Raw genomic sequence first — 12,807 nt, forward strand, 5'->3', positions numbered from 1 at the left:
GCCAGAGGAGATAGTACCCTCTGTGGAAATCAGCACCTTTTGAACGACTGAAGAGTCCCACCTTGAGGCCAAGTGCTGAAAGGCAGTGTAACAATTGTGCAGGGTTTGAGCACTGCATGCTATGGATGAAGAATAAGCATGTGTGAAACTAAATTTATCTCACTGTGATGACAAAGAATGGCCTAGACTGAGGGATGCATCCTCAAATTCAGCAGAGCCTTAAACACTTACCTCTAGCTGTAGTTTGATCATTTCATTTTGTTTTTCCCTTTCTTGAGTTCTTAACTTTGCATTTAATTCGGAAATTTCCAACTCCTTTTTTTCTATCAGTTCTTTATTCTTTTCTTCACTTGATATGACTGAATAAAAAAAATTCACCTTAACATTTCAAAAATCTTAAAAGATTACTTTTTTGTATTTAAAAAAATGACAAGAAAATACTATTTATTAATAAAAACATATTTTAGAAACTGTTTATGTGCAGGGTAGCTTTTATATATTTTTAACAAGTCCCTTAAAAATGACTGAAACAAAAGGGCTGCCCATTGAATGCTTTTGAATGAGTAAACTAATTTGTACTCTTAAATATCTAGAGAATAATGTTCTCTGAATGCCTGGAGAATAGGAGATTTATTGGTTAAAGAGAGACACAAAGCCTGGGTTCCTGTGTATAGAGGGCTTCACATCACAGGATGACTAGAGCTATACCAGCTTGTTCTGGCTCCCTCCCTATTTCCCTTCATAGGCATTTTTGTCCAATAAATTTCTTTGAATTTCTATTCCCATCTCGGTGGTTCCTTGGAGGATCTGAATCAGCACAAGAAACAGTTAGGATGGGCACTGACCACTTTGTGAGGAAGAGGACGCCATCATCAGTGGTATGTGGAGGACTGCGAGTTCCTAGTACAACACAGGGGTCTGATTACTCAAGATTTTGTTGTTGTTGTTTAGTCGCTAAGTCATGTCCAAATCTTTTATGACCCCATGGAGTGTATCCTGCCAGGCTCCTCTGTCCATGGGATTTCCCAGGCAAGAATACTTGAGTAGGTAGCCATTTCCTTCTCCAGAGGATCCTCCCAGCCTAGGGATTGAACCTGCCTCTCCTGCATTGGTAGGCGGATTCTTTACCACTGAGTCACCAGGGAGGCCCACTGAAGGTTTTATCAGCAGTTATCTGGGAAAATGTCCTAGTGGAGGTGAATGCCTTGTAGGTATAATAGTTCAGGCATTTGAAAGATGAGAGAAACAAGGCCCATAAAGACAGGAGAGTTATTTATCGCTAAATTAAATTGACCTCCTGTGTGTGCATGCTCAGCTGGTTCAGTCGTATCTGACTCTTTGTGACCCCATGGACCACCAGGGTCCTCTGAATCTGGGATTCTCCAGGCAAGAATACTGGAGGTGAGTTGCCGTGCCTTCCTCTGGGGGAATCTTCCCAACCCAGGAATCGAACCCATGTCTCTTACATCTACCTGCATTGGGATAATAAGAAACAGAGCTCTTAGAAGGTAAAGATTTAAAGAACAGGTGTGAGAGTCAGACGGTCTCTTTGGAAGCCCACAGACAGGCTCTTACGAACCCTAGTGGAAGCGCAGGCACAGCTGAGCAACAGAATCTAATCATTTAAGTTGAAGAACTTCAGAGAGGTTTAAATGCTCAGCTGAAACAGGTGTGCCATGCTAAATTAGGATCCTGGTTGGAAACACCTAATATCCTAAAAAATACGACAGGGATATCTGGATCAATGCCAATGAGGAAACTGCTTTGACAGCTCCCCTAAATGCTCAGAATTGGCAGAAGTGACCTACCTTTTCCTAGTAAGAGCTAACCCTTAGCTTAACTGATGAAAGATGCTGCAGAGGCTCCTCTCCAAAGCTGCTCCCGCCTCCTCTTTTGGTGGCTAGGCCAATAACTAGGGTTAAAGCTCAGTATCACCTGGCTGGGGGAGTACTGGGGCTGGTAAGCGGGGAAAGTGAATACACCCCAAAGAGCTGCAAGAACTAGCTAGGCTGTATTGGGAAGAGCCATGTGAATACCCTTGACAAGGCACTTTGAGGGTGCTGGATAGAAGATGACAGAAATTAAGACTAGGTAAGCAAGAATTCACGGACTTGAAGATATTCTTTAGGGTCAGGGGACATAATACCCTAGCAAGGACCCAGGATACGGGGCAAATTCTGTTGGAGTAGCCTTAGACCTCTAGAGAAAGCACTGGCCAAAACAGAGTGAAGTGGCAACACCTGAGATGCCCTGGCAGCTAGCAAGAAAGGTATAAGGAGGCTCTCAAAAGTTGGCATTCTTGAGTATATGTATCTTGTGAGGCAAGAAAATGCACCAAAGGATTATGTTCCTTAGGAGAACACAGAAGACACACTATTAATCAAGCCACAGGGAATGTGCTGGTGAGAGACAAACCAGCATCACCAAGAAGTTCAACTTTCACTCGTATCTGCAAGCTAGGTCTGACAGTAAGAGGTTATAAATTTGGGCTCATTAATATTCATGAATGGTGTCCCCCTTCCCCCACCAAGTTATAGAAGCCAGATGATGGTGTTTAACTACCAGAAGCCAGGAGGCCACAATTATCATAATGACCAGAAAGGTCAGAAAGCAGCCAAAGGGGTGTTTTTGAGAATCGTATAGTTAGTTACGGAGAAGGCAATGGCACCCCACTCCAGTACTCTTGCCTGGAAAATCCCATGGATGGAGAAGCCTGGTGGGCTGCAGTCCATGGGGTCACTAAGAGTCAGACACAACTGAGCGACTTCACTTTCACTTTTCACTTTCATGCATTGGAGAAGGAAATGGCAACCTACTCCAGTGTTCTTGCCTGGAGAATCCCAGGGACAGAGGAGCCTGGTGGGCTACCGTCTATGAGGTCGCACAATTGGACATGACTGAAGCGACTTAGCAGCAGCAGCAGCAGAAGAGTTAGTTAACATATGAGCAGTAAATGCTGCTTAACAAGTACAAAAGAAATAAAAATGGAGGAACAGGAGGCTGAGGGCACATGGCCCCATTAAAAATTATTTTTTGCTCGGTTCCCTAACCAGAACCAAGGTTTTGATCTAGAACCTGCTGGCTGAAAATACACAATTAGGTCCCTAGGAGGAAGAACACTTCAACAACCCCTCTTCTAGGTTTCTCCTGAGGAAGAAACGTCCACAGAAGTATGGAGAACCTGCTGCCTGAACTCCTATGGAGAAGGAGGTACGTGTAGCATAAGGAGGAAACTGTTGTGCCCATGAAAATGCATCTTTCAGATCTCCAACTTCAGGGAATGTAACTGACTCATTGGTTTTCATGACCACATTTATGCTGAGGTCACGATTCCCAAGAGCTGCTCCTAGCCACTGACTGAACTTGGCATGGATACTAAGGCAGAGTTGTTCCTGAGAGTTGCAGAACTTGGTTGATGGGCAACTTTGGCCCAACTTTGCTGACTTTTTTCTTATAAATGTGTCACAGACTGACTTCTCCTGTCCAGCACACCTTTCTTCCTTCTCTTTTTCACATCGGTTCAACCTGTAACAGCTAACCCATCTCCTTCTCCCCCAGTTCCCTCCCTATCTATTCTCACAAATGTTTTCCTTTACAAATCTGTTGAATGTCTAATTCTATCTAGGCATCTGCTTCTCAGAGAACCCAAAGAAACAACAAAACTCTTTTCTAAAGTGGTTGTGTAATTTTACAGTCCCACTGGTAATGTATGAGAATTCCAATGCTCCATACCCTCACCAACACTTGGCATTGAGGTTTTGAGTGCATGGGGCTGCAAAGAGTTGGACATGACTGAGTGACTGAACAACAACAGAAGGTGCAATGTGGTATCTCACTATGGTTTTAATTTGCATTTTTCTACAGACCAATTATGTTGAACATGTTTTCATGTGTTTATTTTCATCTGTATATATTATTTGTGTCCAAATATTTTGTTCCTTTCCTTATTGGGTTGTTTGACTTATTATTGAATTAAGAGTTCCTTATAGATTTTTGAACATAAGTTCTTTATCAGTTATGCATTTGTAAGTATTATCTACTGGTCTGTAGCCTGTCTTTTCATTTTCTTTTGTGTTGAAGGACAGAAGTTAATAGTTTTTGATGTTCGATTTAGAATTTTTTCCTTTATTGTTTGTGCTTTTTGTTTCTTTGTAAGAAATTGTGGCTAACTCAGGGTCACAAAGATTATCTGCTATGCTTTCTTCTGGCTGTTTTATAGATATAGGTTTACATTCAGACCTATTATTCAAGTTAATTTTTGCATATGGTGTGCATCTAGGCTTGTTAAGAAACTTTTTAATACCTTTATGAAACCAGTTAACTCTCAACATTAGTTCATGAGACCTACTTTGCTAAAGGAAGAATATTTCATTCTTATTGAATACTGAATATAATTTCTTAGAGAAATTACATTCTTAGTGATGAGTATATAAATTCTTATGATGAGTATATAAATATCAAAGCTAACTTACATTTTATATTAATTTTACAATATTAACTATCTCACATTAATGTTAAATTCAAACTCCATGAGTCCAATTTATAAATGTAATTTATATCACATAAATATATAGAAAGCAACAAACCTAAATTGAGATGTGTAAAGGCAGTGTTTATTCAAGAATACTGGTAATTACTGAAAAAAATTATATACGCATGTAAGTTTTTTTATGGTAGCTGCAGTTCCGTTGCTCAGTCGTGTCCGACTTTTTGCGATGCCATGAATTGCAGCACGCCAGGCCTCCCTGTCCATCACCAACTCCCGGAGTTCACTCAAACTCAGGTCCATTGAGTCGGTGATGCCATCCAGCCATCTCATCCTCTGTCATCCCCTTCTCCTCCTGCCCCCAATCCCTCCCAGCATCAGGGTCTTTTCCAATGAGTCAACTCTTTGCATCAGGTGGCCAAAGTATTGGAGTTTCAGCTTCAGCATCAGTCCTTCCAATGAACACCCAGGACTGATCTTCTTTAGGATGGACTGGATGGATGTCCTTGCAGTCCAAGGGACTCTCAAGAGTACTCTCCAACACCACAGTTCAAAAGCATCAATTCTCTGGCACTCAGCTTTCTTCACAGTTCAACTCTCACATCCATACATGACCACTCGAAAAACCATAGCCTTGACTAGATGGACCTTTGTTGGCAAAGTAATGTCTCTGCTTTTCAATATGCTATCTAGGTTGGTCATAACTTTCCTTCCAAGGAGTAAGCGTCTTTTAATTTGATGGCTGCAGTCACCATCTGCAGTGATTTTGGAGCCCCAAAAAATAAAGTCTGACACTGTTTCCACTGTTTCCCCATCTATTTCCCATGAAGTGATGGGACCGGATGCCATGATCTTTGTTTTCTGAATGCTGAGCTTTAAGCCAACTTTTTCACTCTCCTCTTTCACTTTCATCAAGAGGCTTTTGAGTTCCTCTTCACTTTCTGCCATAAGGGTGGTGTCATCTGCATATCTGAGGTTATTGATATTTCTTCCGGCAATCTTGATTCCAGCTTGTGCTTCTTCCAGCCCAGCATTTCTCATGTTGTACTCTGCATATAAGTTAAATAAACAGGGTGACAATATACAGCCTTGACATACTCCTTTTCCTATTTGGAACCAGTCTGTTGTTCCATGTCCAGTTCTAACCGTTGCTTCCTGACCTGCATACAAATTTCTCAAGAGGCAGGTCAGGTGGTCTGGTATTCCCATCTCTTTCAGAATTTTCCACAGTGACCCACACAGTCAAAGGCTTTGGCATAGTCAATAAAGCAGAAATAGATGTTTTTCTGGAACTCTTGCTTTTTCCATGATCCAGCGGATGTTGGCACTTTGATCTCTGGTTCCTCTGCCTTTTCTAAAACCAGCTTGAACATCTGGAAGTTCATGGTTCACGTATTGCTGAAGCCTGGCTTGGAGAATTTTGAGCATTACTTTACTGGCGTGTGAGATGAGTGCAATTGTGCAGTAGTTTGAGCATTCTTTGTCATTGCCTTTCTTTGGGATTGGAATGAAAACTGACCTTTTCCAGTCCTGTGGCCACTGCTGAGTTTTCCAAATTTGCTGGCATATATGGTATCTTAGAATTCAGTAAATTAAAAATAAAAACTTACGTTTTTTCTGCATATCTTGATAAAGTTTTGTTATTTCAATCTTATGTCCCTCCTCTTTGATTTTCATTTCACTCATAAGTTTGGCAATATTATTCCTATGTTCCTATGGATTAAAACATACATTCATTATTCAATTTAAGTTATGTGTTCACATCTTTTGATTAGATGAAATTTTCAAAGTTTATATTAATTTTTGATATATAATTATATCTAGAGAGGAAAGATATTGTTCATTGTTTGAATGCTAAACTTTGAGAAGGACCAATATCTTGTTCAAGTAGACAGATCATCTAGACACAATGATTTTTTATCTTTGCCTCCTGAATTCTCATCACCATATCCATAACTTACCATAGATGCTCAAAATATTTTAAGTGTGTGCAGAAATGGCATGAACATTAAAATATTTCAAAAAAGCCAAAGTATATTGTAGAGCCAACTTTATGTATCATTTGATAGTCAGCGAGCAACTTCACTTTCACACATTGGAGAAGGAAATGGCAACCCACTCCAGTGTTCTTGCCTGGAGAATCCCAGGGATGGGGGAGCCTGGTGGGCTGCCATCTATGGGGTCGCACAGAGTCGGACGCTACTGAAGCGACTTAACAGCAGCAGCAAGCTTACCCTAACAAAGGGTGAATCTCTTTGAATGTAGGCTGAATTTTCCATTTCTGACAATTATATAAACATCCCTAATTTCCAGGAGGAGGTTAAGCATTATCTATGGTAAGGGTCAGCTTTATGAGGAGGCTAAAGAAGGATGAATTTGGGATCTGAGAAGTGGTCAACAGCCTCCTGAGGTTAGTTTCATAGGTTGTTGAAGCAGAGAAGTGATTTATTATGCTCATAAGGAGAGTGGCATTTAAAAAAATTATTTATTTTTTCGGTTGTGCTGGGTCTTCATTGCTGTACAAGGGTTTTCTCTAGTTGCAGAGAGCAGGGGCTACTCTCCAGGTGGGGTGCCTGGGCTTCTCACTGTGGTGGTTTCTCTTGTTGCAGAGCACAGGCTCTAGGCACATGGGCTTCAGTAGTTGTGGTGCATGGGCTCAGCTGCTCTGTGGCATGTGGAATCCGCCCAGATCAAGGATCAAACTCACGTCCCCTGTACTGTCAGGTGGACTCTTATGTACTGTACCACCAGGGAAGTCCCTGGACAGTGGCATTGAGAGAAGTGTGGAAAGAGAAATCCACCAGAGAGATTAAATTATCAATTTTTCCAGAGGTATATTTCTAAATGGAGAGGAGTAAAGGAAAGAAGGAAGAATAAAAGCGAAGTGGGATAGTAAGAAAGAGACAATGATGAAGGCAGGAGGCCCAGAAAAATCTTCTAATAAACATGGTAAGGCTTCCCAGGTGGCACCAGTGGTAAAGAATCTACCTGTCAATGCAGGAGATGCAAGTAATGAGAGTTTGATCCCTGGGTCAGGAAGATCCCCTGGAGTAGGAAACGGCAACCCACTCACGGTTCTTGCCAAAATCCCACGGACAGAGGAGCCTGGTGGACTAGATAGAGTCCATGGGGTCGCAAAGAGTTGGACATGGCTGGGCACGCATGTGTGTTAAACACTGTAAAAGCAGGGACTTTGTTTTTACTCACTGTTGTATTCCTATCTCCTGGTGTATATCCCTTGATATATATTCAATGAATGAGAATGCTAATAAGAATTATTTGTTAGAGGTTCTTACCCTAGACCCAGATAAAGGGTTTTCGAAGGTCTGTTAACTTCCTGAAATTGTATGCAAAATCATATGTGTATGCATGCATGTGCCCTTTTGAGCACGTTTTTTTAATCAGGGTTCATGGGTTTTAATAGATATTCAGTATATTCAGGTATTTGAGGAGATAAAAAAAGTCAAGATCCACTGGTTTAAGCAGCTATAATTAAAAATAAAGATTAATATATATATATATATATAATTAAAAATTTCCTTAAATTCAAGAGGATACAGTCAGGAAGTTTGCCAGAAAACTTACAGGAATGGCTGAACCTATGCAACCATTGCCTTTGATTAAAGTTAGGTAGGTGACTGAAGGGGTCAATCTCATAGACTGATATTTTTCCTATGCTTGTATCTAGATTTCTAGATGGACAACTACACAATGGCTTTCATAAATGACTCCTGACTCAAATGGGTGCACTAAGCAGTTGCTGCTCTGGGAAACTCTAGGAGACAAATCTACATGTCTTTTCATTCTCCATTGATTTTTCCACCTGACATGTTGCCATCAGTTTGGTAAGACTGAGGATTTTCACTGTAGTCTCGAGGCATGAAGCCTATCTTAAACGTCTGGGCTGGTACCAGGCTGTATCTCACTGGGTTCTTCTCCTTTAGTATAATCTGTAACAGCCCCAAAGAATCCAATCCTTTCTTCTTTTTAAGGGGACAAAATTCCAACAGGTTCTTGTTGATTGCCTTCTTTTCATTTGCTTTCTTGAGAACTTTAAATTCCAAGGGACAGCTTCTGGTTATATCTTCTTATAAAACCTAAGCATTCTTCATATACAAGTTACAAATCTTCCAGTCTCATAAATATGGCTGTTAAGTAACTCCAAAGTTTATTTCTAGGGAGTGGTTCTCCATATGTCTTGGATGTGCCTGGAGGTGTTGTACTAGAGAATGTTCATTAGATTGAGGTAATCTTTAGTTTGCTTTGGACAGCAGTTAATAAGCTCAGAATCTTGGGTTATGGTGTTTATTCTGTCATTCCCACCCCTCTGAAAATTCCTATTATTTTAGACAAAGAAGTATTCTACAATCTGACATTTTAGAAGAGGAGGCAAAAGTTTTCTCCCTTTCTGTTCCAATTACACCCTGACTACATTTATTGTTGAAATGTAGAGGAAAGATATGAAAGGGATGGAAAAATAAAGGAAAGATATAAAGGAAATATAAAGAATGGGATATAACCCAGGGATATTTAAATTATTTCAAAATTGGTGATGAGAAGCTAAATTTTCCAAAAATACATGAGATACCATTCATTACTCCTGAGTATTATCTAGAAGCCCCAGCATGTTTACAGAATTAGCTTGTGTTTCTTCAAAGGCTCTTTAAGTGAAGAACCAGATTGAAACAGAGATGATCCTTCAAGTTGAAGTCCTAAGGTGGATACAGATCTAAGCTGAGTTTTGGAAATCTTAGAGTTTGACATATTGGCTCTTGGGAGATGAGAAAAAACTAGCTTAATAAACCTCCCAAAGGGCAGAGGGGTGGGAACTTATATTCATTGAGGATATTTTATGTTCTAGGCACTAGGTTTTATGTTCTATAATTATTATCATCATGATGCTGTTTTTATAGGAGATAAGAAAAAGTAGCAGAGTGTATGCTGGCTCTTGGGAGAAAATTGGTGACCCACATAAAATGCTCTCTTCATTTGGATGGTGCCATAAAATTTCAATAGATCACTCAAATCATAAATACTGAAGGCATTTACTTTATCATAAAAAAGCTTTTATAAAGTGCTACTTAAGAGTATACTGAAGAGTAAAAACTCTAAGATAACTTTTTAAATAAATGGCAAAGTTGTTGCATCCCTTTTTGTTTGAAAGAAAGTAATGCAAGCAATATACTGTTGCATTAGTTTGTAAAACACTGAGGGTCTTCAAAACTTGTATCTTTTTGGCTGCCTATATTAATTAAAAATGACTCCCCCCCCCAATTTGGGAAGAAAATGCTCCACAGGTATTTGATTGAATATAAAGACACATAAACTCACCTGTTCATGCATTTTAAACTTTTCTTTCATAAGATCAGCATTTCTTTTTAGTTGTTCATTTTCACCTGTGTAAAAGTCATTGAAGAGTATTATATAGAACTTTTCAATTAATATGGGAATATTTTTAACCCATCAAGTTTCTGTTCATATATGTATTAAACATGTGAATACAAAATCTACTACACATTAGGCTCTGTGAATGACATTGGGAATGCTGAAACAAAAAAATTATTGCTCATCAAAGAACTTACAGCCTAGTGGTAAGACAGATAGATGTGTAAGCAGTTATGATAATGCTGTGATAACTGTTTGGTAATGGCAGTGTGTCTGAAATATGGTGGGGTGATATGGAAGAAAAGCTTAGGTCAGTTCTAAGTCAGGAAAGGGTTTGTAGAAGAGGGAGCACTTGATCTGAGACTTAAATAGTAAGTTGGAGGGAGATACAGAAAAATATCCAGAAGACTTTGGGCTTGAATCAATATAGCACATTTGGGAAAATTACAATTCAAGTACAGTATTGTTGGAGTGTAAATTATAAGGAGAATGTGTTAAATAGATTGGGGAAGTAACTTTATAGGAAGTAGACAGATTCTAGATGAAAAACTTTGAATTTTATTTTATAGGTTATAGACTCACCAAAGAATTCTGAACAGTGAAATGAAATTATTAGTTACATGTTCAAAAAGATTATCTGGCAGTGCAGAAGATGAATAGGGAAGGGGTTGAACCCAGAGGATGTCCATACATCAGTAATAGATCAAGTAAGAAATAATGGGAGCCTAAAGTAGGTCACTGGCAGTAAGAGACAATGGAAAATAAAGATAACTATATAGATGATAGAATTACCAGGAAACTTAATGCTGATTGGATAGCAGTGGCAAAAGCAAAAGGGGAACCTTTGCCTTCTAGGTTTCTGATTTGAGTGGATGAAAACTGTTAATCAATTAGGGAAAAATTTAAAGGGGAAGATTTTTAGGAGTTGAACGATGGATCTCTATCTTTACCACGCCAAATTTGAAATGCTTGAGATATCCAGGAGAATATTTCTTGTAGGCTGAGAAACATTTAGAGGTGGCTAAAGGAAAACTAACCTATAAAGGAGACTAAAAGTGTCCAGAGATGCAGGAGAGGGTGTTACTAAGAGAAGAGAGTTTATGGGGGTTATAATGCATGGCAGTAAATGCAATAAAAAGGTGAAATGAGAGAATTCTGAATCCAAAATCTTTGGGAGATGCCCAATTGTTCTAAGTTGAAGACTAGATGAAAAGTGAAGTGGAAGTGAAAGTAGCTCAGTCATGTCTGACTCTTTGCAACCCCATGGACTGTATAGTCCGTGTATGACTAATCCAGCCCAGAATACTGGAGTGGGTAGCCTTTCCCTTCTCCAGGGGATCTTCCCAACCCAGGGATTGAACCCAGGTCTCCCACATTGCAGGTGGATACTTTACCAGCTGAACCACAAGGGAAGCCCAAGCATACTGGAGTGGGTAGCCTATCCCTTCTCCAGTGGATCTTCCAGACCTAGGAATCGAACAGGGGTCTCCTGCATTGCAGGCGGATTCTTTACCAACTGAGCTATCAGGGAAGCCCAAAAACTAGATGAAGGTAAGGAAATAGAGATAGTGAGTGCAGACTATTCCCTTGAGATTCCATTGCAAAAGCAAAGAGTGAGAGTAATTGTAGGGAATAAATCCAAAATCAAGGACACTTTGTTGTGTTTATTGAAAATATGGGAGAGATCTGAGTTGTTTAAAAGCTGAGAGGAATGACCAATAGAAAGAGGGAAATGAGAGAGAAAGGAAGGGACAGTAGAAGATGCAACATCCCAGAAGAGAGGTATTGAGAGATGAGAGTTAAGTGGAAAAATAAGTTTGGATAGGAAGAAGGATTTTTTTTCTTCAAAGCTAAGGAGGAAGAAGAAAGGATATGTCTGTGTATGAATACACTGGAGGAAGTGCAGTGGGAAGAAGGGATAGTGGGTGACAGGAAATCAGGTAGTTTATGTCTGACAGCTTTTTCTATGAAATAGAAAGTAAAGTAGGTTCAATGAGAAAGAAATATTTAAAGTTGGGGACTTAAAGAATGAAAAATGTAAAAGCCTGGATAAATTAAGGGTATATGTGAAACTGGGACTCAAAATGACTTTGCAATTTATGTTTACCAATAGCCTTCAGTGCCTATAACACTGTAAGTCAAGCAAGTATATGGCTGGATTGATCTGTATTTGAGGATTAGTATAGTTTGTATTTTAGGATAGGTGAGGGAAACAAAACCACTGTACAAAAAAGATGAGGGACTTCCCTGGTGGTCCAGTGGCTAAGACTCTGACCTCTCAATGCAGGGAGTCAGGGGTCGATCCCTGGTCAGTGAACTAGATCCCATACACTGCAACTAAGACTTGGTGTGGCCAAATAAATAAATACTTTTAAAAAGAAGATGAGTTGATATAGTAGGCTAAGCTAAACTAGAAGGAAAGGAAGGTTTAATCTTTGAACAATATTATTGAGAACCATAGTTATATAATGCCCTATTAAGTAAAACTTAGGAAAAAATGAATTTAAGTAAAATACAGTTTTGCATCTTCAATTTGCCCCATTATTTCATACCTATCATAATTTTGACATTTTTTAAAAAAATCAAAACTCTTCTCTTGACAAGGCATGATGGAGAAGGAGGGGTGCTTCAACCACTAGGTGTTTTAAGGAAAATCAGATATACTTAGATCAGGAAAAAGTCAGTCCTGATTTAGTGTGTGGTGAGGGTTTGAAACAGAGCAAGGATCTGTACCTGAGCCAGACATTAAAGGTGCTCATTTAAAAATTCTCTTTGTTCCTGCTGATTAATTTGTAGAGCTCTTTGTATTGTAGATATAAATTACATTGGTATTTGAAAACACTTTTACTTCAAATAAATTATTTGCTTTTGACTTTTGTTTTACACATAACATGCAGAGTTCTTTTTACATTGTTGTTGTTTGTACTTTTGTTGCA

General features: G+C 39.3%; 1 protein-coding gene across 3 annotated transcripts in view; it reads right to left on the minus strand.

Annotated features, from left to right (window-relative positions):
* CCDC152 (coiled-coil domain containing 152) overlaps nucleotides 1-12,807 on the minus strand; it is a 39,976-nt gene that overhangs the window by 2,211 nt on the left and 24,958 nt on the right. For all 3 annotated transcript variants that reach the window (XM_055554871.1, XM_055554869.1, XM_055554870.1), the window contains 3 exons: nucleotides 9,818-9,882; nucleotides 6,097-6,199; nucleotides 232-359 (listed from right to left, as the gene is read on the minus strand). In XM_055554871.1, the coding sequence (XP_055410846.1) occupies nucleotides 232-359; nucleotides 6,097-6,199; nucleotides 9,818-9,882 (296 nt within the window). The remainder of the gene's footprint in view (nucleotides 1-231; nucleotides 360-6,096; nucleotides 6,200-9,817; nucleotides 9,883-12,807) is intronic.

Source organism: Bubalus kerabau, chromosome 18 (genome assembly GCF_029407905.1).
Source record: "Bubalus kerabau isolate K-KA32 ecotype Philippines breed swamp buffalo chromosome 18, PCC_UOA_SB_1v2, whole genome shotgun sequence".
Classification (NCBI taxonomy): domain Eukaryota; kingdom Metazoa; phylum Chordata; class Mammalia; order Artiodactyla; family Bovidae; genus Bubalus; species Bubalus kerabau.